This window comes from Ixodes scapularis, unplaced genomic scaffold (assembly GCF_016920785.2).
Source record: "Ixodes scapularis isolate PalLabHiFi unplaced genomic scaffold, ASM1692078v2 PGA_scaffold1__304_contigs__length_218370807, whole genome shotgun sequence".
NCBI lineage: Eukaryota > Metazoa > Arthropoda > Arachnida > Ixodida > Ixodidae > Ixodes > Ixodes scapularis.
The window spans coordinates 104,745,546-104,772,074 of NW_024609846.1; the positions used below are offsets into that span (position 1 = coordinate 104,745,546).

Below are 26,529 nucleotides of genomic sequence, written 5' to 3' on the forward strand. Positions count from 1 at the left end.
TAGATATCCCAGTTCATCTCAAAGCCAATATTGAAGTGTATTATTTAAAATTTTGAATATTCACAAAACACTAGTATTTATTAACATGTTGACTTGTGCATAACTATGAGAAAGCGACGATGTATACCTGCATTCATTCCTGCTATAATCCCTTGGGACCAATAGTATTATTCCCCAAAAAATAAATCATGCTGAACAATTTTTAGATACCAAATATTGGTGTCTCTTGTAGCATGTGGACTGCATCGAGGAGGATGAAAATAGTCGAACACAAACAATACTGCTACAAGCATCATAAAAAAAAAAAAAGAAACACTTATGTGCTTTATTGTTGAGAAGTGAAATACATACAAGACCGAGGTCGAAAAGCAACTGCCTAGGGCACGTTGAAAACAGCGATTTTAATCTTGGTCAAGCGAATTGCGGAGAAAAAAACATGACACCTGTTTTAGGTTGTTAATAATAGCATCGAGACACCGCTTTGCAAAGCGCAGGCATCTCAGCATAAAAACTAGGCGGGTATGTCAAAATCGACCAGCTAGACATTTTTAGCGTGAACACCAAGAGGCGAAGTGTTCAGCCCACAAACGTTCCAGCTCTCTAAGGTTCTAGCATAGTTTTGCTCGTTAAAGTTATGAGAATAATCATCATATGTTGCATTTATGATTAGGAAAATTTGAAATTGTGCAAGGAGGCTACAAAAGCTAAAAAATTTTGCAACAGAGTTTAAAATTTTTGGCGAGAGCAGACGAAGTGGGAAGTGAACGTTTCGGATCTTGGCGCTCCAACATTCGTTTCCTCAAAAATGACACGCTCAAATAAACTGAAAAAAAAAAAAAAAAAACGGTAACTGACACCACTGAATGCACAAAAAATAGCTGCCGAGGGGACCTTGAGGCACCGAGACCGGTCCCCTTTTTTCCTTGTCCATCACACGTGGCACAGTTACCGTTGGCTTCTGCTAGGCTGGCAGTAGTGGAGAGTCTGTACCGCAACAAAAAACTATCCAGAAAACAGTGAAAGAAGAAAAAAAAAAAAACAAGTACAGGCTCCATTATCACAGCAAAATAGCATTTACTCTATAATGCTTCTTCCTTTTGTTTTTCTCTTTACATTAAAAAAAAAAAATCTTGGTAGAAAGCAGTGTTTGTTTTTCTTCTCCTAAGAAGAAACAGCAGTTGTTAATATCCTTAATATTTAAATAAAACACACAAAATACGCTTCAAAACGTACGACACGAAAAAAAAAAAAAAACGCGTGGCAACAAACAGTGAGGCCGTCAAATGTGGTTTCAGCCTCCCCTGGCAGTGCATGGCCGACCAGTGGCTAATGGGGAAGGGAAAGAGGGACCGACTCTCTCTGCTGGCGTTTCCCGACTGGCCGGTCTTGCTCGGGAGCGGGGAGGCAAACGACATTCGAAGCGCCAGCGCCGCCAGAGAAGCGAACCAAAGTGTGTCACCCTGTCCCCACAATACACTTCGAAACGAGGAAGCACCATTTCCCTTTTTTCCCCACATGACGACAGCGACTCCTGAGTAACTCGGTTTCACCCCAGACACAAAGACGAAACGACGAGGCGAGTCTCGGGAAGACGGAAGAAGGCCGAAACGTCGCGCCGCAGACGCACGGCTGCGACCAACTCGTGGAATTTGACAAAAAGAAACATGCATACTAGACCTAGAGAAGAAAAACTAAGGGAAACGCACACGAAGGAAGAGGCGTGGGCCCGGAAATTAATGCGCAACATACAGTAGTGGGTTTCGTCGGACCGCTCGGACGGGCACATATAGTTACGAGGCATATTCTGAGATATTACAGTTCGTACAAGATGTCCAGCACCTTATATTAAAAACCACTAAAAAAAATGATAAAAAAAAAATTAAAAGCAAAGCGAAACTGCCCATCATTGTCATCTGACAAAAAAAAAAAAATGAACAACACGAACCGACACGACGGAAAAGGACGTTTGGCACATCAGTAACCTGACACGGATGGCGCCACGATCCTCCTCTCCTGCGTTAAGGTGCACCCGCTGTTAGGGGGGGACAATGAGAAAGGGGAAAGAAAGAGAGAGAAAGGCAACACACAGACACCCCGTGAAACTGAGTTACTGCAGAATCCGGGCGTCCCCAGCAGACGACGCGGCGGTCGCACGGGCGCGCGGCGTCCGTGGCCGCGGGGTCCGTCTTCAGCTCCATCGTCGTGACCACACGACATACAAAAAAAATAAAGGAAAAAGACGTCCAAGTGAACTGGAGTTTGTCCCTGCACACAGGTCTTCTTGTAGCTGCCATCTCGACAAGAATAGAGTTCCTCACGGGGGCGGTTGTAGGGTGGGGGGGGGGGGGGCGAGGATGGGGGACTCGAACAACTCGAGGGGGCAGGGCGGGGTGAGGGTAGTGTTGCGAAGAATGACTCGGCTTGCTTCTTTCTCTTCCGCAGGCACGTTTCTCCGTCCAGGCGGGGGGAGAGGGTGGGTTTCCCGTCGGCGTGCCGTGCCCTACCGTAGACTGGGGGGCACCGACGACTGGTAGTAGTCCGGTGAGGGTTCGGCCACCGGTTCGGGCGTCGTGTACAGCGGGTTAGGGAAGTCGGGCGGGTGGGGCAGCGGCCCCTCCGCCTTGGCGCGCCGCCGGTACGCCATCAGCCAGCACGAGATGGCGACGGCCACCGCGACCAGCGCCAGCAGCGTGGTGATCACCAGCGAGATGATGAGCCCCAGCTTGGGCAGGCACACGCTGTCAATTTCTTCGATCGACGGCCCCACTACAATGGAAGGAGCGGTCGTGTTAGACGGGGTGGGAAGAGGACGACGCGGTGTCGATTTTCTGCAGATTTTGGGTGTTCTAAGAGTCGTGTTATTTCGTAAAAATTTGAAATTCATCCAGGGAGTGAATTAGGGGACTGGGTGAAAAAGCTCTTTGAGTAAGTCCAGAGGACACTACCCAAAAAGGTCAACTTTTATACCTTTTGCTTAATATGAGTTAAATTTACAATACATACTGGCAGTTGTTAGGCAGAAAGCAATGCAAGGTTTCATCGATGTACATTAATTGTAAAACAAATTATAGTTGTTTTTATCAGGAACACATAGACATTGTTTATAAAAACTATTGTCACAAAACTGATGTAATACCCAACATTTTTTTTTTTTTTTTTCACTAGATACGTAGCAGAATGGTTGGAGAGTGCAATTATGAAAACAAAATTTCCCAAAAGTAATTTTTTTATGCTAGCATCGTACTGAAACCCAAATAAACTTTTTGCCTTTTATGTTGTCGACAAAATCTTAACATCTTCTATAAAAAAACATCCACAAAGTAAAAAAAACAATGCCACAGTTGCATTGCCTTTTAAATTCCAATTAGAAAAAACAATGAATGAGCCTTTCCTTTTGCTCCGTAATCAAACAACAGTTTTTCTAAAGTGAAATTTATGCCAAAAAGTGGAACGGAGAAAAAAGTGTTCGAAATGCTCCAACCTCTACCTTTTCTTTAGCATTGGTTGACCAAAAATAAGTTATAAAAAAAAAACTATGCAGTGTAAATGAATGAGACATTCTGGGAATAACCTGTAGATGTTGGTGGCTATGGCATTTTTCAAAATCAACTTTCTCTGCAGAATTATTTTTTTCTGGATTGTGTTTTTTTTTGTTAATAAGCTAATTTTAGTCAATAATCACATGAAAATTTGTCCACCTACTGCTCGATTATGGAACTGGTCTTAGCTGGATCCAACTAGGACCAGTTCCATAGCCCAGCTGCAGGTGCACCGATTTTCACGCGGGATAGCTACATTTTGTGATGCCATTTGCAAATATCGCTATGACCCGTTGATCTGGCATTCGGTAAACCAAATTCCTACTTAGCCACACACATTTCGATCGCGGAACAAAATACATTTTTATTTCGACTTGACTAACCGAATAATTAATTGTCCGAGAATATGTACGGGAGACAAAACCCCCGTTAAACGTGGCACAACTGTATCCTTGGAGCATGGCGGTTGGAGGTCCAAAGCGCTTGACCCAATCTCCGCAAAACAGATGCACTTGCTGGTCCTAATGACAATCGAGGTTTGTACAGACGACGCTTGTGCAATGTGCGAGCCGAGCTCACCTTCGGTGGTGGGGGCGGCCTGGTTTTCCTTCCTCTCAAAAGTGAGGATGGCGTTGGACTGCACCATTATCTCCTCCCTGAGCTGACCCTCTTGGAACGAGTTGCCCAGCTGGAGGTTGGTGCCTGGCGCCTGGCGACGCCTTCTCCGCCCAAACGCGTCCACGCCGTCGCAGTGGACCTGCACAAAGGCACGAGAGAAACTGTTCTTTAGCGAGGTATCTAAGGTTGACAACTGTGAAACAGCTAAAGGCGAGACAACTGAAAGGCCTCCACGCCATTTTCATTCTGTCCGTGACTACAGCTAGAAACTACAGCTAGAAAACTATGCGGTAATACGGTGGATGGTACGATCATGCACAAAAGTTTGCTTCTGTCACTGCATACTAATAGTACAAGGTTGTGTATATGATTGCAAAAGTATTTCCTGGTGATAAAAACAAAAATAACAACATATTATGAATTGCTTTGGGGAATCAAGTTTGTACCAAACGCTCAGAAATCTAGAGGATGCCATTTCTTATTGTTTCTACCTTTTTTCCGAATGTTTACGTAATTGCAAGGATATTTCGAAGTCATTCTGACAGCAAAAGCATGCACTTCATTTGTCGTTACACCTGTGCCGAACCTGCATATTTGGCGGAAAGGTTGCCTCATAACTGGTGGGGCGCGAGAAACCCAGCTGGCATCCGAAGCCAAACTCTGCACCGAAAGCTTTACGTATCCCGGAATTTACATGCAGAACAAACAAAACAATGTTGGAATTTTATTTTACGGCGGAGGAAAAAGAGACGAGTCCTTTGGCTACGAAAAATGCCCCAAACTGTCAAATAATATTTAAAAAAATAGAAACTTAGAAAACACTCTACTCTGTTTGCACGATTCTAACGCGACCCCAATTTTAACGCGCAGGCAGATTTAGCTCTTAGATATTCAAAAAGTAATAAATTGCTGCCGATTCTACCGTGCAGGTAAAATAATGAAAACTGAACACACCTCAAAGAACAGATTTTATGAAATGCACGCCAACACAAAAATAAATACCGTGCACTAGTCGCCGTCGTCAGAGTCTGATGATGGTTCTTCGTTTTCCACAAAGGTAATCATTGCTTTCGTCTAATGCGTTTTAAGTGCCGTGCTTCTAGCGTTTGTACGAGTGCACAGCCATTGCCTCCCCACCCCTGGGAGGATTGTCTTCCAAAAACTTTTGCGAGCTCGTCGGGTCGCTGGGATTGCGAGGCCACGCAGTGCTGCTTCATTGTTTATCTTTTCCTGCCAGCATGATGGCCTTTCGTTTAAATAAAGCCTCCTAGTGGAACCTATTTTGTTTTTCAGTCTTAAAATGGCAGATACAAGTCCATATATGCGAGAGAATGTGCGTGATACAGATACCAAAAAGGCGAATGTAAACCAACAGTTGCAATGGCAATGGGGCTAGCCACCTTATACCAAGTAATGCGTTTTTCTTCTCGAGTTTCGGTTTTTGGTTTATATTGTAGAGCGCATGTAGTTTTGGGCACTGATTTTGACGAAAAAACTGGGCGTTAGAATCGCGAGGACAAAATATTTTATATATGTCATCTGTCTTTACTGCGTTTAATCGAGAATATAGTATGTCAAAGTTTTCAGCAGACTGTCCTTTGAGACAAACTACTGATTTCCTCCCGTTGTTGTATACAGTTGAACCTCGATGTAACGAAGTCGGTAAAATTCGCAATTTACTTCGTTACATCGAAATTTCGCTAAATCGAAATTTGGCTATAGCATGCGAAAAAAAAAAAATTCCGAAACATTTTACGGGTATGAAAACTCACCGAAAATGACATTTATTTAGGGGCAAAGTAGTCCGCGAGTTTTGCTTGCGCCTTGTCCGACAGTAGCAGCGGCGTCGGCGGCGTCATACGGCGTTCGAGCGCCCAGAGCGCTTGCACGGCATCTTGCTGCCCATGCGACGCCGTGTATCTCCTCAGTACGTCCATTGCGTCGAGCACTTCCCGAGTGCTCGTGATCTCGGCAGTTTCTTCAGGATGGCGTCCAAAACGTTTGCTTTCTCAAGGCGCGTTCACACTCTTGCAACCGAGTACGACCGAGAAAGACTTCTTGGGACCGGATGCACTGAGCGGAGCTGGTCTTAAGAGATCGCAAGAGGCTTAAAAACCGGTTTGGTCTCTCTCGGTCGCACTCGGTTGCAAGAGTGTGAACGGGCCTTAATCCAAAGAAAGAACTTTACGTTTCCTTATGGCAGCAAGCACGTAAGTGAACCACCCGGTTAAAAAATAAAGCTGTTTAGTTTAGGCGTTCAGGCGGTGCCAATGTTTCCAACCTACACAGCACTCTTGACCGCACAGTTTACTTGCCCCCTTGCGCCCACAGTGTGCTTGCGCCTTTGCTTTTAATCGGTCTTTTCGGTCTTCTCCTAGATGGCACTGCCCGTGCCGTCGCGCGAATCGCGCGGTCGCGCCATCACGTTGCCACGTCGCTCCCCCGCTGAAGTTGGCTCCCGCGCTACCCGCGGTACAGTGGACTATGATGATCAGTGAATGTCAGTGGTGATGCTGTTATGCCGTGTTAACTTTTTGCTCGGCATTTTCTGGCCAGCCTCGCGGAATCCGCTTTGCCGCATGCCTCGCCGGCGCTACCGGCGCCGCATCCTCGGGCAGCCTAGGAACAATGGAAGGCCTGTCCCCGTGAAGTAACCTATCAAGCGCTCGCGTTTGCGCATAATTTTTTTTTTTTTTTAACCACAATTTTTTTGCGAAGTTGTTTTTTAGAGTTGATTTATTTATTGCCTTCTATGGCAATGGCGCTTCGTTATATTGAAATAGCAGCAAAATAGACTTCGTTATATAGGGGCTAAAAATACATGGGGTCTATGGGCAAGAAATTATGAAAAATAAAATACTTCGTTAAATCGAGGATTTCGTTACATTGAAGTTCGTTATATCGAGGTTCGACTGTACAACCATCTTTGCTCCCTCCCTTTTGAGAACTTGCCCCATTTTGCGGCTGAGCAGCTGTTCCGCTGCAGTGAGGCTCTGGGATGTCCCCTGGGAATGTGTCCCCAGAGGCATCAGAACTGTTTGGGAGATAAAGCGGGGCCAGGTACGGGAAAAAAAAAAAATTTCCATCCCCTTCACATAATGTTTTTTTTTTATAGCAGTTTTTATATTTTTTAATCTTGAGGAACGTTTACCTCTATTGATGGCCGAGGAATTCGCCCCCCCTCCCCACAGGTCTAGGCATTGAGACGGTAAAGCAGTACAGAAGCCGACAGTCCTTGTAAACAATGCTGCACATACTAGAGTGTCCGAAAATTCCTAAAAGGGGGAAAGGGGGGGTGACCCTTTTACTGTTTTGGTGCAATTGTGTGCCCCCCCCCCCCCCCCCCCCCCTTCCCAAAAAACGGTACGGGAGCCCCGGTCTCACCGGTGGGCAGGAGCCGAAGCAGACGCGGATGTTGCATTGGAAGCGCAGGTTGTTGCTGCTGGGGAACTTGAAGGCGTTGAAGCGTGCCATCAGCACCTTGTTCTCCGGGTCGTACTCCCAGTTGTCGAAGATGGTGCGGTCCGTTGCGCAGCCGTTGGCATCGGTCACCTCGTACTGCGTCTCTTCCTCGTTGTCCATCGTCTTGGCAATGCAGCCGCGGGCGAAACCACCGTAGATTTCTGGAGTGAATGGCGCGATTAAACGAGCGTTATGGTCTGAAGCTGAGAAAGAAGTTCGACGAACCGGGAGCTAAGCTATCTTTTTGCGCACTTGGTACGAGAAAAGTTCAGACAAATAGGGTAGTTTAGTGAGTTGAGAATGAGGGTTGATATAACTGAAAGGATTGCAACACAGAGCTGCGCTATTTCTTTGTGCAGTTGATGCAAGCAGTTAAGACATACTACTAGCAGATTAAAACAAAGAAAAAGCACAAAAAATAAATACAAATCGGGGGTAGAGAGTGAAGGTGTATCGGACTGTTTATCGAGTGGGATCTGATGAAAGCCATCGTTTGCGTCAAGGCGGCTGAAATACTTCGTACACGCTAGCTTGCCCTCAGTTTCCTCACGAAGTGGCAGCTGAAAATGTTCTCTCTTTAACGCCCGGTTCACGCGTGTGCCACCAATGAACAGTCTTTTTGTTGGTATGGACATCGAGGTGTGCAGCCACTTCTTCAGCATGATACAGACAGTACAACAAATAGCAATCTCTCCATCATCACGTTTTAGGCCTGGATGTGGTTTGTTTTTCTTTAGCATGTTTCCTCATCTTAAGGGGGGACATGGGTCTTTGGAGCCAAAAACTTTCTAAAACTGCATTCTTTCGAAAATGGCGATAGCTGTTGTTCTTCCGAATCTACCAGGCTTCTAATTCCGTGGATGAATATTTGAGCCATATATCAATTCATAATGTCTATATGGGCTGAATCTGTATTGAAGTTGACTGTAAAACATTATTTTCACAAAACACAATTTTTGGACTCATTGAAAATTTGCAGGAGGGATATCTCAGCATTAGTGCAGATAGAAATATAACTTTTCCTGCAATGTGTAGCTAAATGTGTGATGCATACAATGTTGAGAGTAGATTTTTTAATGTAAGCCTAGAAAAATTTTTATTTGATCTTTTGTATTATTACTTGTTAGCCCTACACTGAGCACTGAACTTCAATGTGTGGTAAAATCACTAATAATGGGTTTATCTTAAAAGTACTTCCAACATTGTATTATCTACACTTCATAGTATATAGCCATGTGTTAAAAAGGATATTTTGTTGAGCACTTTTTTCCCTATCGTTGCTCCAAACAAAGGCAGGCAAGTTTTAATTCTCTTGAGGACAACTGTACTGACTAAGGACCAGATATATGAAATCAACCCAAAAAGCTGAACGAGCTTGTGCAGTTTCATTGGGTTCGGTCATAAAATAAGAAAAAAAGCTCCAAGACCAGTGTTCCCCCTTAATTGCAAACTTCCTAATGTATATTTACAATATTTCAGCACTATGGCAAACTGTTTGTTGGCCCTGAATGCGAGAATTATGACAGTAATTTTAACTGAGCCTGTCTTGAGTGTGATTGTATATATATATATACATATATATTTTTTTTTTTTCTTACTTACCATACGTCCTTATGAAAGTAAACCAATCAAAAGTCCATTGTGGTTATTTTTGGTCATTTAAAGATTATTATTATTATTACTATATTGCACAGTTTCAGGCATAAAGTGACATCGAACGAGTGCAATCGGTGACAAGAGCTGAAAAGTGGCACCGGAGGTGCCGGATGATGTGGGTGCCGTACCGTGGGGCTGCACCGTGACCTTCAGCAGGAGGTCGTCACCGATCTCGGCGCTGCTGACCTCCTTGCCATCCACAGTGCAGATCTGCATCTGGCAGGTGGGCGGGGGACCCGTATTGGCAATGGTGCCAGATGTCGTGATCATGCTGCAGGGAAGCAAACAGGGAAGGTCTCATGCATGCACATTTAAAAGACATTGTCATCTGACACTTGGCTCTGCCAGTCCTAGTTTGGTCTGGGGTTGAATGGGTAATTCTTTCATGACTACTGCCTTATGAACAGTTTTCTGCTAAAAATCAAAGCATGCATATTGCAGCACATGGTGCAGCACATCAAGCTCATCATTCATAAGCAATGCATATTTAAACTGTATATCAACTAGTAAAATTTGAAAAACTCAGTGAGAAATTATGCTCCCACAACAGTTGCACAGACAACGTTCATGATAGTACCTAGAGTGATACCCGACAAATATCTGCTGCAGCACATTCCCTACAAGACATTTCCCCAAAGAGCTAAACTGTCTATGGTTCCTTCCCATATGATGTTTGGTTCTACCTCGTTTCCCTCTAGAAAATATTGTTTTTACAAAATGATTTTGAAATTGAAAGCAAAATGTAGTCCATCAAGGATATCAGAGGCTGTGTGAATAATGCTGCTTCATGAAAGCTTTCTTTCCTTCAACTTGTGTACACAGATTTTTTTTTTTTTTAAGGTGCACAAGAAAAAAACTAAGAATGATGCAAGAAGATCTTATCATTTTTTTAGGAAAAAACAAATGTCCACAAAGGCACTCCAAGCTATCTAAATGTTTTATCCAAAATGCACAAACACCAGTGCACTTATAGCTGGATTATGGAACTGGAGTGGTGGAACTGACAAGTGGCGAGTTGGAGCAGCTTTTGTAGAAGAGAACAACAGGTTTTGGAGCAGAGATTCCCATTCTTCGAGCCAATAATCTTGAGCTTTCATATCAGAAACTTTTATACAATCTCTGTGAAAGTTAGCCTGAGGAAAAGAAATGCAGTTGTTGGAGTGTTGAGTGACTATTTAAAGTGTCATACCTACCGGGGGCCTGGACACTACAGACATTTATTTATTTATTGAACATTCATACATAGGTAATTTTGCAGATGTCTCAATTAACATATTAGGACTACCAACGGCGTCTTCGGTCTGTGTTTGACGTAAATATGTTTTTGGCACTTTTTAGGGTTTGTGTCACGGTGACGTAATCGTCATGAGTTCGCCATCAAACGGACACTTTCATGTTGAATGTGGTAGTGGTAGTTAGGCATGTGCAAATAATGGATTTTGAGTTGGAAGCGAATTAGTGTATATAGTGGTTTTGGCCAAACATTTTTAATAGAATATTGAATAGTTGCTGTACCTTTCTCCACACCTTTCACTACTGTTACACCACACTTAAACGAAAATTCAGCTGAACTGGCAGAGGTTGTTCCCAAGCTTCTAAATGCACCACTTATGAGCTCTGTTAAATTTAATCTAGCTATATGTATAGATTGTGGCCTCAGAAAGTCCAACACCAACATAAGGATGGCAAGTAAACGACAGATTTGACATAAAAATAAACCTATAAAGGAGCCCAGCCATACCTAATTAAAGGGATTTATAAATATTCTTGCTATATGCAAATATTTTCTTCAAATCTGAATTAAAAAAAAAAAATAATGATCACAGGTTGCTAGAACATCGCTGCCTAACATATACCCTTGCATAACAGCCACAGTTAAATTTTGAAGGTTTTAGAGCAATATAAATATCAACAATAACTGTGGTAACGTAGAGAGTTGAGCTAGCTGGTACTTCGAAGTCATACCTAAAACAGTGCACAAGCACAGGGGAAGAAAATAAGACACAGAAAAGAGCACTGCTCTTTCCTGTGTCCTATTTTCTTCCTCCCCTGCTTGTGCACTGTTTTACATATATTATCAATCACAATGTTTCCTTTTTTTAAATTTTTATACACCACGCGTGCGCGTGCACCATACCGCTTTGAAGGTGTGTTTTTCACCTAAGCGCGCTGCTGCTCTGCGGCGAAGCGAGTCGAAAGATTGCGGTGTTAGCTTCGCGGGTATTGCTTCTCCGCAGTGCACCATTGCTTGAGGAGAAGCACACTTAAGGGGGCTAGCCCGCCGCTATCAACACTTCAAAAAGTATGAACGCAGTTAATTTTGAAGTGAATATCAAATAACATATTATTTGAAACTACTATTTGAAAATTCAAATATTTGCGCAACCCTACTCTTTACACATAAAGCTTAAACATAAAAAAAGCATTAAAAAAATGTACTTTTTTATATTTAGTAGCATTGCCAACAATGCCATGTGAGAGACACTTTCAGTTTCCCTTTAAAGAACAGCTCCCTTTTGGTGCAGACATGGCGCAAATTGTGCACAAATACAGCCCTTGTAGCAGCATGTAGCAATTTATTCGTTCTGGCGCACTTTGGCACAAATGGTGCAACAATCCATCCCCCCCCCCCCCCCCCCAAGTTTCTTAAGGTCAACTTTGTTTTAATAAAATCACTTATATGCATTAGCCAAAAGTTTAGATTTTCGTGACATAGCAAATATTGGGTCAAAAAAATAGATCTGGGCAATGTTTCGACCGTAACGTCATATCTCAACAGGCTCCCCACCCTCCGCCAGCCAAATACCTACCGCCCCTCCCTGACCTGACCAATAAATCGACCCCTGTCCACAAGTGGACTCATCTTCACCTGGGAGTATCAGGAGAACCAAATCAGCAAGACTGGGTGCAAATGCCACAGCAAACCAAGCTGTTTCTATTTTTATTTTTTTTTTGCTGGACAAAACGGTGCACCAACAAGCAGAACGAAAGCAAAGAGAAACCACCTGTTCATAGTAGGGCCGAGAGATGGCACTATGTAAGATACTGAGCAAGCGCCGACCCAGAATATGGAATTATATCTTTAGAAGCTATGGGCTGGGTGCTTGTTAGGTTTGAGAACAAAAATGCACATGGGCCACAAGGTGGAATGGGCCTCACTGCTCCGCACTGGCATGCTTGTAGAGGTGGCCAACGCGGAGAAGTATCTTGGTCAGCCAGGTAGATTCAGAAGTTTGGGGTGGATGATTGATATGTCCTTTGCTTATTTTTCAAACATTTATAGAGTAGCCGGTGGGCACTTGCACTGACACGGGCGCATGCTCGGTATTCTACAGTAGATCGGCCGGGCAGACGACAAGAAGAGGCACGTACCTGACGTTGAAGCCGAGGGTGACAGTCTTCTCGCCGGTGTTGTAGACGCACTTGATGTGGTAGGCTCGGGCCCGGTAGGTGACCAGCTTGGGGTGCTTCTGGATGACCAGAATGAAGGAGGCCTCCCCATTGATGTGCACTAGGCCGCACGTGTTGAAGAGCACCTTGAAGTCCACCGTTTCCCGCTCGCTGCTCGACACGATGCGCCGGCACTGGGGGTCCTGGCTGTGGCCTTTCACGTAGATCACCCCGTTGAAGCTGTCCAGCTGTACCAGCACTTGCACCCCGTCCGCCAGGCACATCACTGCACACGATAGAGGTCACGTCTATAGTAGGGTTCTCTGCTCCCGGATCAAGTGTGCAACTTTTCCTAATCTTGGCAAGCTTTCTACGGCGATAGCCGTTATAGAAACTTTTCAATTGCACTCGCGGAATCAGCGTCGTGCCAGGCAGGAAACGTCTCCCATGCACTCGCATGTGCACTACCCTGTGATGCCAGGCAGAGCGCGCGAACTTGGCTCTTGCCAGGCAGTGGTGTCTTCTACTTCTGCGGTTGGCAGGGGATGCCGCCACTCATTCCTCACTGCGGTGCGCATGCACTGTCGGATGTAAAGCAACCCATCACTCATAACTGTACCTATCCCAATTTAGCCTTAGGCAGGGACGCTGGCTTGCGTGTGCAGTGTGTTCCCTTTCCTAGATACTTCAGTGACCATAAGGCTGCATTGTGTGTGATGGAGAGAATAAAGAGTGGATGTGCACAAAAGTGGATATCACTACGCGCAGTAACAGCTATCGCTGGTACTTCTTCGCACACTGTGGCAAAAAGCTGCAGGAGTTTTGATATCATACACTATATTTAATTTTGTACATAGTCGCCGACCGATTTTTAATAGAGCAGTCCAAAAAATCAGCAGATTAAAAAAGTTGCCTTTATTACGGCTAAGCGGGCATCAAAACCCATTGATAGTGCCTTGCTTCCATTTACGCCTCTGCTTGCGTTCGGCCACTTTCCATTAGCTTTAGAATTGCTACCTTCTTTTCTAGCCTTATGGTCGAGTACTTTCCGTGCTTCTTAGCGACACTTTGCAGTGGTGGAAGAATAGGTGGGGCCATGACATTCAAAACAGCGTAGTCCGAAAACACAATTCGTAGAGACGAAATGAGAGGCGCAAGTCCACGACTGCAGAAGGGCGAATGAACAAAGCAAAATGGCAACAGTAATTATAATAATGACGCGCAACTAGAAAAAAAAATTTGTAGCATAGCGTCATTTACTGGTACGACTTAGCAGTACTTGAGTAGTGCTGCCAAACCAAGGCAAACCATGTGCAGCCAACATAGAATCTAAAATGGTGGCTACTCGGTGGTGTTTCCCGCTGATTGCTCGTGACGATTTTGTCCGAAAAATGAAACTTTCAGACTTCGAGCTGTCCGAAACACCGGCCGTGAATATGCACTATTTCTATTGGGTACGTCATGGTTCAGGTCCGAAATATCAAGCTAGTCCGAATTAGTGTCATTCGAGAAATCGGTCGGCGACTGTATTAAAATCTTGCAATGTCAAAGTTCATCCATACTTCTGTTTGAAACGATGCAACTTCATAAAACATATTTGAATGGCAATTTGAGTCCTAGAAAAAAACCTTAGCTTGAAGTGTAGCACTAACTTTTTACTACCTGAGTTTTGAAAACATAAGAGAAATTACAGGAGGACACTTAAGACTGCTTATGCATAGGAAGGCAAAAGCATTATAGTCCCACGGGTGAAATGTCTTCGAGTAATGTTTCTGCACGTATTAAAGTTTAGGACGTATAGGATGACGTCCTAGAGATTGACGCCAAGTAGTACAGCATCTAGGACGACCTCTCAGACAATGTCGAGGACGACTTCTAGGACGACCTCTAGGACGACGTCGAGAACGATGCCTAGGACGACCCCTAGGATGACATCAGGAACGATGTCTAGGGCTTCTAGGACAGCTCCTAGGACAACCTCAAGGACGATGTCAAGAACGATGCCTAGAGGACGTTTAGGACGATGTCGAGAATGACGCCTAGAGGACAACGTCTAGGATGACCTCAAGGACGACGCCAAGGACGGCATCATCCTTGAGCATACGGTTGAGCGGTGTGTGCTTGATGACAATTTTATGGCCACCTTTCGAGCACAATGACGTCGCTTTTTCACGCAATGGGATAAGTAAGGCTTTTGCCTTAAAAAAGAAAAAAGGAGAGATTACCAGTATGTGTATCCACAATACTTTTCACAGACTCAACTCAAAAATATACTTTTAGTGCGCAGGCAGTTATTCAAACATTGTAGGTATTCCTTCCCCTTCTGGCCACCTTGGTTGTTCTTTCATTCATAATTACCCTAGCTCAAAGAGGCCATTCCAATTTTTCAGGATCACAATATACTAGGCAAGAAGTGTACCTTTCTCAAAACTATAATAGTGTACTAGCCAGGTGGCACTTGGCAAGTTTGTTCTAGTTGCTTACGTACCATCAAGGCCGCCGGGAGGAACGTCTGGCACTGGAGGTACCGTCCTGGGAGGTGGAGGAACTCCTGGAAACACAAGATATTGCACAATGTCACAGGATATCATGACGTCACGCAACACCGTGACGTCAGACGACACCAAAACTCAATACCAAGTCGCATGACGTGCCGTTCTGCATTGAAAGACCGCTTGAAAAAGGACAATTGGAAGAAGCATTACAAATAGGGGTGTGCGAATACCGAATAGTAGTTGTCGAATCGAATGCAGAATCGAATTAAGAAAAAAAAAGCCGAATATTGAATAGTGATTTTATTTGTAGGAATTTTTCAAAATGTGCTGTGAATGAGAATATTATATCTGCAGAGTATGCACTTAATGAAGAATATGCATCTCGTACAGAACAAAAGCTCAAATGTATAGAAGTTCTGGTGAAAAAAAAGAAAAGCAGCTGCTGACAGACGTGGGGCACTAAAGATCCAATTTTATGGCGCACACATAATCTATTTGCCCTAAGCATCACAAAAAAAAACCAAAGTTACAGCCACACCTGTCTTTTTCTCTTGTTAAAAGCACGACCTAACACCGCGACATGTCCTTTTCTTTGTATTTCTATATCTCACAAAAAGAGGCATTTTGCGATGTTTGGTCTCAATTGTAGAGGCAAAAAAGGGCACCCAGGATTTTATTTTCTACAAATAAACAGATATGTGTTAAATCTCAGTAATAAACAATATAATCTGAAGTAAAAAGAAACATGTGGTAAGGTGGCGCAGTGGCGCAACAGCCGATATGCATCGATTCCTCCGTCTATCTATCCTATTTTAGAGAGCCTAGATTTAAAAGATGGAGCAAGCGAAACCGAAACCACGGAGACGGCTCCTGCGCAGACTGGTCGTAAGTGTGCAAGTGTTGCGTTGTCGCGTGGAAAAAAGGCGAGCAAACAGAAAAGTGACGACGCCTGCCCGATCGACGCTTTCGTCTTTTCGTCACCTTCTTGCAGCTCATATTTGAAACGCGGCTATCGAACGGTCGGAAACCCTCTCAAATCTAGGCACACTATTTTTCCATTGCATTTTGTTCCAAATCTAAACATGCGGCTTGCGGTTGCAAAACGACGACGACAACTCGGCTGGTTTTATCGGCGTGGTTAACGTGGTTTTCTTTTTGTGATATCGCAGTCGCCGATTTCTGTGAGTGTGGCAACTGTGTTCTAGATCGACGCCTCAAATTGAAACGAGAGGCTTTACTCGTGAAAATAATTAGGCATGGCGTGGAATTCCGGCCTCCCAACAATTCCTCTATGGAAGCGGCGCAAACGGGATGTTTTGGTTGTGATTCAAGGTTAAATTGTGTCACAATCATGATTAAATCTGCGTGCTATGAAATTTGTGGCGTTCGTTACTTCTCTTCTCCCTAACCTGTACGTTAGATTTTTGTGGAATGGTAGGACCAAAAGGTGTTTCTTGCATGGTCTGTCTAACATCCCTGTGCTAACATCGGGAGAAAAAAACAGCTCTTTTGTCAGTTCCACGCCGACCGTGTGTCTCTGGTCGAATATATTGAATATTCGAGTTACCAAATATACTAGGAATTTGACTCGCAAATTGAATTATTTGGGAACTTGCTATTCGATTCGAATTCAAGTATTCACACACCCCTGATTACAATGCATCCCTCCTGCCTAGATCAGCTCAGTTTAACCTCGTTACCAACAGATCTGGTAACAGCAGACATTCAGTTATAACATGCCGATTTGTTAAGTTTGGTTGGTCTTCCTATCTATGCCACTGAGCCAACTTTGCTTCTTACAGATTCTGTTATTACATACATTTGGATATAACCAACTATATTAGGAAGTTTGTAAGTAGTTCACCATTCCATTACAGCGAACCCTTCGACAGCAGTCATTATTTCGGGCATTATGCGGCTTTGGTTCGGTAGTGGTGGCATCCATTTTGCTAATTGCTGTCATCATGCTCGGTGCCTAGCGAGCCTCGTATGACCCAAAGAACAGGCTGTTGATAATTGTCGATACAGCTCAATAAAAAATCACTACCTTTTAAATTTCGGAGGTTTCAATAAGCTTGTTCTTTCCTAATACCCATTCTGGTTAGAACAGACTCCAGTCATAATCCACATCAGTCTTTAGTAAAAGCATCTGCATTGTGCATACTCCTTGGTCTCTCTTAATGAGCTCATTAGTATGAAATGAATACTGTAAACAACTTTTAGAGCGCAGCTCTTAGGGGCCCGTTCCCGGCTTGAGCGGCGTCGCCGTCGGCGTCGGCGTAACCGCAACCCTCGTAACCCTCGTGAGGGTTACGAGGGTTAATCTCATGAGGGTTACCCTCACGAGGATCACGAGGGCCACGAGGGTAACTAACCCTCGTAACCCTCGTGAGGGTTACGAGGGTAACCCTCGTAACCCTCACGAGGGTTACGAGGGTTACAAGGGTTAGTTACCCTTGTAACCCTCGTGAGGGTTACAAGGGTAACTAACCCTCGCAAGGGTTACTTACCCTTGTAACCCTCACGAGGGTTACGAGGGTTAGTAACCCTCGTGAGGGTAACCCTCGTGAAGGTAACCCTTTTGAGGGTTTCGAGGGTTAGTAACCCTCGTGAGGGTAACCTTCACGAGGGTTACCCTCACGAGGGTCACGAGGGTTATGAGAGTTACCCTCACGAGGGTTACTCACCCTCGTAACCCTCACGAGGGTTACGAGGGTTAGTTACCCTCACGAGGGTCACGAGGGTTATGAGAGTTACCCTTACGAGGGTCACGAGAGTTACCCTCACGAGGGTCACGAGAGTTGCCCTCACAAGGGTTACTAGGGTTACCCTCACGAGGGTCACGATGGTTACCCAGGTCGTGACCCCCCTGGGGTCACGTGACCTGGGGATACCCCCCGAGGTCACGTGACCCCCCGTTGACGTCATAGGCACTGATGACGTCGTCAGTGACGTCACTGATGACGTCACCGGCATCCGCATCATCACTGATGACGTCATTAGTGACGTCACTGATGACGTCACCGGCATCCGCATCGTCATCATCATCACTGATGGCGTCATCAGTGACGCTACTGATGACGTCATCGGTATCGTCACGTGGCCCCAGGTCACGTGACCCCCCGACGTCACGTGACGCCCCAAGGTCACGTGACTCCCACAAGGTCACGTGACCCACAAGGTCACGTGACCCACAAGGTCACGTGACCCCCAAGGTCACGTGACCCCCCGCCCCCCCAGGTCACTTGACCCACCCCCAGTACCCTTCCCTCCTCCTCCTCAAGAGCTGCGCTCTAATTCGGCGTTACAGGGAGTTGTAAACGGCTTTCATTTTTTTTTTCATGGGTTCAATATTTTACAATTTAGGTCAAAGCTGAAATTTTGGAATAATTCGCGGGTTGTAATTTTCGAGACGCGGTGGAATCTCAATATAGATTCCTATGTGTTTACCTTTTACCGAAATTGTTCGCAGGACCTATTTTTCGCGAATTGTGAGTGATTCGCAAAATTCGCGAAAATTAGGTCCTCGCGAAAGTTAAGTCGTTTACAGTATACAATGCATGCCTGTGCGGGGTTCATTTCCCAGGGGATCTCTTTCTAGCCCTTGTTAATACTTTTTTTTAACATCGCAACTGGACTGCAGTGGACAAGGTGGTGGTCGACTGCTGTTTTCTCGTCACTCATCCGAAGAAGGCGAAGGAAGTGCTTCTCTCCGCACCATGGTAGCATCCGTGAATCTTGTCGTAGGCATCTCCAATCAGATCCGGGGGACACACGCAAATGGCAACATGGTTGGTGACTGTGCACGTGGAGCTGGGACCACAGATGTGGCAAGGTGCTGCAAAAGGAGACAGAGGTGATTTATATCATTTCAAAGCTCTGCCAAGACATCCTGGACTATCGCGATTCAAACAAAAGAAAAACACACATACCGTATTTGAACGAATATAACGCAACCACGAATATAGTGTGAGGGCATGTCTTGATGCCCTAAAAATAAGGAGAAAAAGTGGACACCTAAGCACTCCTTACGAGTTGTGAATGCGAAAGCATGAATGCCGTTCTTCCGCTCCCTTAGTTCGTCTGCAGCATAGTGGCGTGGTCGGCCACGTTTCCCTACTGAGGAGGTTGCTGCCGACGGACGAGCGCGCACTCTCGTGAAGTGGCCGCACCGCGCCGAGATCGGCCATGCAGCCTCTTTGAAGTTTGCCCGAGCGGGCTCTGCGCCAGCCGCTTTCTCTTACCGACGGCCGGGTCGCTCCGTGCGCTGCGCCGCCATGGAGAGGGCTTCTCTGGTGGCATTGGGAAAGGGGCATTCAGGTGCCGTTTGGCACAGCTTCAAAGCTGATGACGTCGGTTCGCTCCATGGGACAGTTAATGCTTTTACATTAAAAATACTATTACTATTATAATGCGCGCCGAGGCCACGTAAATTTACCACGCCTGGAAGCATAGCAGAAGTGAAAAGGCAATGGAAATCGAGGAAATATCAGTTTATGTTTTGACTGCACTGATCCTCACTGCTCAGGTCCTTTTGCTCGCAATCCACTTGGCGAGTTCTTTGCAGATATGCAGGAGCATGGCACCACTTGTCTGGTAGTTTCTTTTTTTTGGGCGTGAGCTCCTCGGTAACCCACAAGCAAAGCAAAGTATGAAGCAGAAGCACCAACACACAAACCCTTGACCACTCTGGAGCAGAAACTAAAAAATGCGCAGGCAGAAAAGAAGACTACTGGACCTGATACACAATCACAATCTTCCTTGTTCTCGTACCTCAGCATAAACAAACGCCTCGCGTTGCACGATCGCGTAAACAGTAAACAGAGTCGGTGGTCTTGGCTTAACTTATGTTGACTTGACTTGGCTTGGCTTGACTTGAATGGGTCAGTGGACGCATGACGCGCTCTTCGGCGTGCGTTGTACAAATGCAAAAGCGATAAAAATGTTTTTTAAGTTTGCTATTCGCCCCTTCACGTGGCCCAATAGCTAATGAATTCCCTCCCACACCCCCACTTCTCTTCCCACCCGATCTCCTGCATTGAGCCAGAGGGATGGCTTTCTCCAGACTCGTGCACCTCGTGGCTGAACTCGATTCCGAATATAAAGCGAGATGCGCTTTGGAACACGTAATTTAGAATAAAAAAAACTCGCATTATATTCGTGCAAATACGATAATTCTTGAAGGAAAAAGAGAGAGAGGGGGAGTTTGAAACTTACGAACACACTGGTGTGTACGCCTGTTGCACTCCTTGTCCAAAGCACAGTCGTCGTTCGTTCTGCAGCTCTCCTCGATGTGTTCGCCTGAAAAGAAAAATAATTAACATAGTCCTTTGTGCAAACAGGTTGTGCGCAAAACAATATAGGCTGTCTTTACCAGACGTTTCTAAGGAAAGCGCAAAAACAAGACTGTGCTCAGAGTGTGTAGGCAGTTTCGACTTCCAAGCGTGACAACATATTCTAAATAAAGGACGTTCATATTTGTGCTACCTATTGTGTGATCATTATGACGGCTTGTGACCGTGTATAACTAGACTGAAGATTTAGCAGTATTTGCGAGATCGAAGCTATGCACCATCTATGAGAAGTTGTCGCAATTATAACATTGTCAAAATTATTTGAAGCCCACTGCAAAAATAATGATGTGTGAAAAGTTAGAAGATATATGCAGAGACCGGAAGCGTTCTTGGGATGTCAGCAGTTATCGAGTGGCATGACGCACTCAGTCGATCTCAGACACAAACATGGGAATCGGCCTTTACCGGAGACAAGTACCTCCAGATGCAGGAGCCAAAGCAAATGAAAACTCACATCCATGAATGAAAGGATCTCCCACGGTGCCGGGGGGGCAGACACAGTCGTAGCTGCCGGGCAGGTTGACGCAGTTGGCGTGCGGAGCGCACGGATTATGGATCGTGACGCACTCATTGATGTCTGGAATGGAAAGGAAATCAATTGCCGTTCACTTATTCCTGTCTTCTGACAACTTGCTGACGTTGCTGGTTGAAGTAACGCTCTTCAAATATATACGAGACGAGCAGGGATGGGCGAATATTCGGTTATTACGAATAGCCCATCGAATTCTGTTCTATTCAGCATATGCTTTGAATCGAATTTAAGCATTCGATGATAGGAAATTATTCGACATTTCCGAACACTCTGGCTTGGATCTCTGGCCAGGTGGTGCAAGGTTCCGACCATTCCGACCATTTCGTGCTCCCGAACTCAGTACATTTGAAATTAACAATTACAGCACTTCTAATACCAAATAAGGACAAATATAGAACTATAGTTTAAACATGTCTTGTGGTATTTGTTGCTTGTACTACTCGAACTAATCGATTCAAAATTATTCGGCCAATATCACTATTCGCTTCGAATTCGATTTGCACCCAATCCTTTATTCGCCCATGCCTAGAGATGAGCAGGGTACATACGAACATAGGCCTAAGAAATCAGCACGTTCAGTAAGTAACTATGACAGAAACACAGAGGCAGACAAGCATCAAAAGCAGCACTCAAAATTGCCATGGAGCTCTCTAGTATGTACCCTTCACATATTATTGTGCTTCCTGTTCCTTCTTTTCTGTGAGTATTTTGCAATGTCATGATTTATAATCAGTAAGAGCTGAGAAAACATAAAATTTAATTTTGTATGCTATAAGAGTAATGTAGTGAAAACTAATGCCATTTAGAAACCCAATGAACAGTTATGCATGCAGCAGCTGTCTTTTCAATGTAGCAGCAATGCCAGATAAGGTAAAAGGAGTTTGAAGTCATGTAGGATTTGAGGTCCCTACAACAATGCGCATACTGAAGAAGTTTCTTTAGCTAGCCTGCCACTGTCACTATGTCAAGCATACACTAAAAAGTTTGACCTATTCTGTACACGATAAACACTGCTCCTTCCTACAAAGAATCCTCATTAATTTTCGTATGAGGAAACTGTGGCTGGAGACACTGTTAAGGCCTGTCCAAACAGGATACTACAAAAATCATGGGGCGAAGCGACTCCGTCAAAAATCGTGGAAATTGAGGTGTCCGGCAGTCCGATGTCTGTTTGGACACTGGCCAAGCGAACATCACAATTTCGCTCCTCGCTTCCTCCACTTTTCACAGACCCGTTCTCGTGAGACTTGACGTCACATGCCACCTGCCAATACTGTCCATCTGATCTTCCGGGCCCTCGAATCCTTGGCTGTGTTCCAAAATTTACTTCAGAGTAAGGGTTTCGTACCTTTGCGTTCGAAAACCTACCCGCGTCCAGCAATTGTCCTATCTGTGTTATCACGTGACACGACCCGCCAGAGTAGCTCGGATCTATTTGGGTAAGGTTTTGAACACAGCCCTTCCCTTTACCGTTTTCGGGACCTGAAGGCCTTGAGGGATTGACCGACAGCCAACAGAGCTTGTTAGTAGCTGTTCGGAGCCACGTGAGGAGCACGTTCAACGACCCCAACAAAAGCCATGGGCGACCCTTGACAGAGGAAACTTCCCCTTCTAGCAAAAAAAACAAAAACGAACGAAAGCGGAGCGTCGCGCGATTTTTGGAGTATCCTGTTTGGACAGGTCTTGACCGGAGGAATGACCGAACACACACCTCTGCACACCCCGTTAGGCTGCAGCTCAAAGCCTCGGGGACAGACGCAGAAGCCTTGCTGGTGCCCGACGTAGATGCAGTCCTCGTTCTGAGAGCAGGGGTTGGTCGTTGTGCAGTTTCTGCTGGTCACTGGGAAAGTATAGTTCAGTGTGAGGGACATAAAAACAGCATTCCTCAACTTAATGCAGTTTAAATAAAGTGAGTCAAATGGCCTTAACACCTTTCCAGGAGTTCCTCAGTTTCATACAGCGTCCACTTCACTTCACGATCTAAGACTCCGTCTTTAGAATTCCCTATTTTCATCTCGACTGGTTTTCTCAAAAAGGCAAAAGAGCGCACAAGGAATGAAGACAGAGTAAGGAACTAAACAAGACAAGCGTATTTAGTTCCTTATTCTTTTTGACGATAAACCAACTCGCCCACATTGCCGGCTTGGCTGCCTCTGATGACATAGCACTCAATTGCCTCTCACTTGTTGGTTACCACCACGACACAGAACAACTTTCTTTCGAGTGGTCTTTCAGCCGAATTGTATGAAACCATTTATTTTTGTTTACTGATATCAATCTCTTTTTCCTTCGATATATCTACAAATTTATTAGTGAACTTGAATCTGTTTGACAGTTTGTATGCTCAATGTCGAGAATCTTCAGATTGTTACTCTTCTGGTGTCACGAACATGATCAGTCACTGGAATGTTTTGGTAAGATGAGGTGGTACCTTATCAAATGATACATTTGTCAAGTGCTAGGTCTTGTCTACATTGAACACTGAAAAGTACACTAGTTTCCTGACAGGAACAATAAAATATGTTTTCATTGCAACTTTGATATTAGAATTCCTGGGGCCTGTGCCCTTAATAGTGGGAACCTTGGAGTGCTTTGAAAAACTATCTTAATTCGAATATACTCTACCAAAGACTCGTGTCAGGGTGAGCCGAGACTAGAAACTTACAGATGCAGAACTCTCCGACACGGTCGTAGTTGGGAGGACAGCCACAGGTGCTGCTCGACAGGCAGATGAGGTTGCCCGGGCAGTTGTAGTCCACACCGCAAACTTCCACTGCAACGTTGAAGAAAAGCATGTGTGCAATGTCCACGCAAAGCACGAAGATGGCTGATAGAAATACGCAAAGCACGAAGATAGAAAGAACTTGAAAGTAAACCTTCCAGGAAGACACAGAATGATAGCTGACATTTAGCCAAACTTCTTCAGCCCCAAAGAACCTGTCTCTTAGCGAAACTTGACTGCGACTTTATATGCATAGTCATCATACGCTGTCATTCGTTTCCACAAGGTCGAGCGGAAGGAGAATACGTGAAAAGATCTCTTCATCAAGCTGGAGGCACGTCACCACGTGCACAAACGGTGTACTAGGCAACATGACAAGCGAGCAGAAAGTTAGGTTGCTGTGCACACCTCTCAAACATCGGATCAGCGGGTTGCCCGTGTAGCTCGGCGGACAGACGCAGACTGTCTTGTGGTTCTCCACACGGCACACCGCTTCGAACCCACAGGGGTCGTGGACGCAGGGGTCTGGAGAGAACAGATGAAAAGGCATATGAATGTCAGAATCATTGTGCAATGAGGAACATTTCAATTTCTTTTAAAGAAAAGAGTAGTGTTGCGCGAATATTAAAATTCAAAGTGTAGTCTACAATATTATGCTATTCAATGTTTGTTTCAATATTAACTCCGATATTCATATTTTTTGAAGTGTTATCCACAGTGGGCTGGCCAAGTTGAGCGCTCTTCTTACCGAGCACCAATGCACCGCAGAGAAGTAACACCTGTGGAGCTCGCTTCCGCAAGTGTTGCTCCTCCGCATTACACCTGCCGCAATCAACACTTCAAAAAGTACAAGTATTGCAGTCGCATGCTTAGAGGGAAAGGCCACTTTAAAAATGGGATGGTGCACACACAGGCTCGGTGTATTAAAAAGAAACCTAAACTTTGTGAATGCTAATATCTACACTACAGTGAAATTTTCAAAATTAAACTTGTGGCTATTATGCCACAAGTTTAATTAGGCAGAGATGTCCTGACAACCTGCAGTCATCATTATTTATTGTCTTTTTTTTTTCTTTTCTCAAAGTCGAGATTTAAGAGAGGATATTTGAATATAGCAAGAAGATTCACAAATCCCCTCAATTAGGTATAGCTTGCACCTCTATAGGTTTAATTGTATGTAAAATGCATTGTTTACTTTCCATTCCAGTGTCAACAGTGGACTTTCTGAGGTCACAGTCCATAAATACAGCTAGATTAAAATTAACTTTATCTAGATATAGACAAATGGAAGCTTCAAAACTACCATTTCAAGTTCAGCTTAAATGGGTCAGTAGTGAAAGGTTTGGAGAAACTATGTATTTATTCAAATATAAGTCAACCTTTTTTTTTTTTTTTTTCAGAAATGGTGTCAAAAATTAGGGGTCAACCTATAATCATAATTAAAGAATTTCTACCTACATTTGTGACCAAGTTCTGAGACCCTACCTAGGGCATGGAGCTATCGAGTTACCGAGCTGGCGACGCCGTAGAGCTGCGCCGCTTCTTGTTTTAGAAAGCTTTTGGTGCATGAAAACAACCGAAACAGCAGCTGCCGGAGGCCCGCCCACCGTGGCCGCCACTCGCGTGAATCCCTCGGGCGTCGGGTTTCGTGCCTGTCCGCTGCCACCACCGTTCACGCATGCCCCTCGCTACGCAAGGGGGGGGGGGGGGAAGAGAAGGGGGAGGGACGCAATGCGCCACGCACCTTGCCCCCTCCCCTCCATCCCTCTCTCCCTCACCAACACGCACCAAAAAGAAACAAAAACAACAAAGGTTATTTTTGTTTGTTGCTTATGGCGGTTTGCGTGTTGCTCACGGCGACTCGCGGCGTTGCTCACATCTTTGTATTTCGTCTTTCATCGCTTCGCCCGTCTCTACCTTCTTTCGTTTCTTGTTGTTATTTTTCAAGAATGCCAGTGAGGTATTGTTGCAAATTTGTGAGGATGTCTACGAAGCAGACGAAGCTTCCGACGACGAATAACATGTCCAGAAGTTATGACAATGATTAAGAGCATTGCGCTGCGATTTAGCTGAGAGCACCGTAAATAACGGTTTGTTCCTTTCTTTTGCCCAAACTTTCCTTTGTTCTTCAAAAATTAAAAACCAAAAAAACAATTGACCTATATTGAATTTTTTTTTTGGTGAGTTTAATATAAAGTCATTGACATATATTTGTGGTCGATGTATATTCAAATAATTATGGTATTCAATATTCAATCAGAAAATATTCGTCCAAAAACACCATTCGCTTCCAACTCAAAATCTACTATATTTGCACATGACTACAAAGGAGTTAAAATGTTGGTATGTAGAGAGAGCACCAAAATAGTCAAAGCACTAAAATACCAGTAATAATTGAGGCTCTAACACTTCGTTAGAAATGGGTTAAATGTATGATGCAAGTCTCTCCAAAATTGATATATTCTGAAATATTTGATAGGTTTGCATGGGCTATACACATATTTGCAGGTTCTGAAACAGACCTACCAAAGTTTATAATTGTCTTCTTTTGCTAATTGAGGAAGACAAAGAGCTCTAGATCTGAAGAAGAAATCACGTTTAGGTCTCGAATCTCTTCAATATCAGGGTTTTGATGCCAAGAAAACATACTGTGCTGCTCTATCAACCACAACACATATAAGAGAACATGAGGAGATTGAACGAGACCGATCAAATCCAAGTGAGACCACTAGCAAAACTCTACTTCTGAAAAGCATCTCAC

The 26,529-nt window shown here is 44.6% G+C and overlaps 1 protein-coding gene across 1 annotated transcript in view; it reads right to left on the reverse strand.

Annotated features, from left to right (window-relative positions):
* Window positions 1–299: 299 nt before the first annotated feature.
* Window positions 300–26,529, reverse strand: part of LOC8032740 — a 166,443-nt gene continuing 140,213 nt past the window's right edge. The window contains exons 113-124 of the mRNA XM_042290288.1: window positions 24,177–24,293; window positions 23,712–23,819; window positions 22,758–22,886; window positions 20,969–21,091; window positions 20,378–20,461; window positions 18,879–18,998; window positions 15,154–15,216; window positions 12,648–12,951; window positions 9,404–9,546; window positions 7,542–7,780; window positions 4,119–4,296; window positions 300–2,766 (exon numbers count right to left, since the gene is read on the reverse strand). Of these exons, the coding sequence (XP_042146222.1) occupies window positions 2,501–2,766; window positions 4,119–4,296; window positions 7,542–7,780; window positions 9,404–9,546; window positions 12,648–12,951; window positions 15,154–15,216; window positions 18,879–18,998; window positions 20,378–20,461; window positions 20,969–21,091; window positions 22,758–22,886; window positions 23,712–23,819; window positions 24,177–24,293 (1,874 nt within the window). The 3' untranslated portion in view covers window positions 300–2,500. The remainder of the gene's footprint in view (window positions 2,767–4,118; window positions 4,297–7,541; window positions 7,781–9,403; window positions 9,547–12,647; window positions 12,952–15,153; window positions 15,217–18,878; window positions 18,999–20,377; window positions 20,462–20,968; window positions 21,092–22,757; window positions 22,887–23,711; window positions 23,820–24,176; window positions 24,294–26,529) is intronic.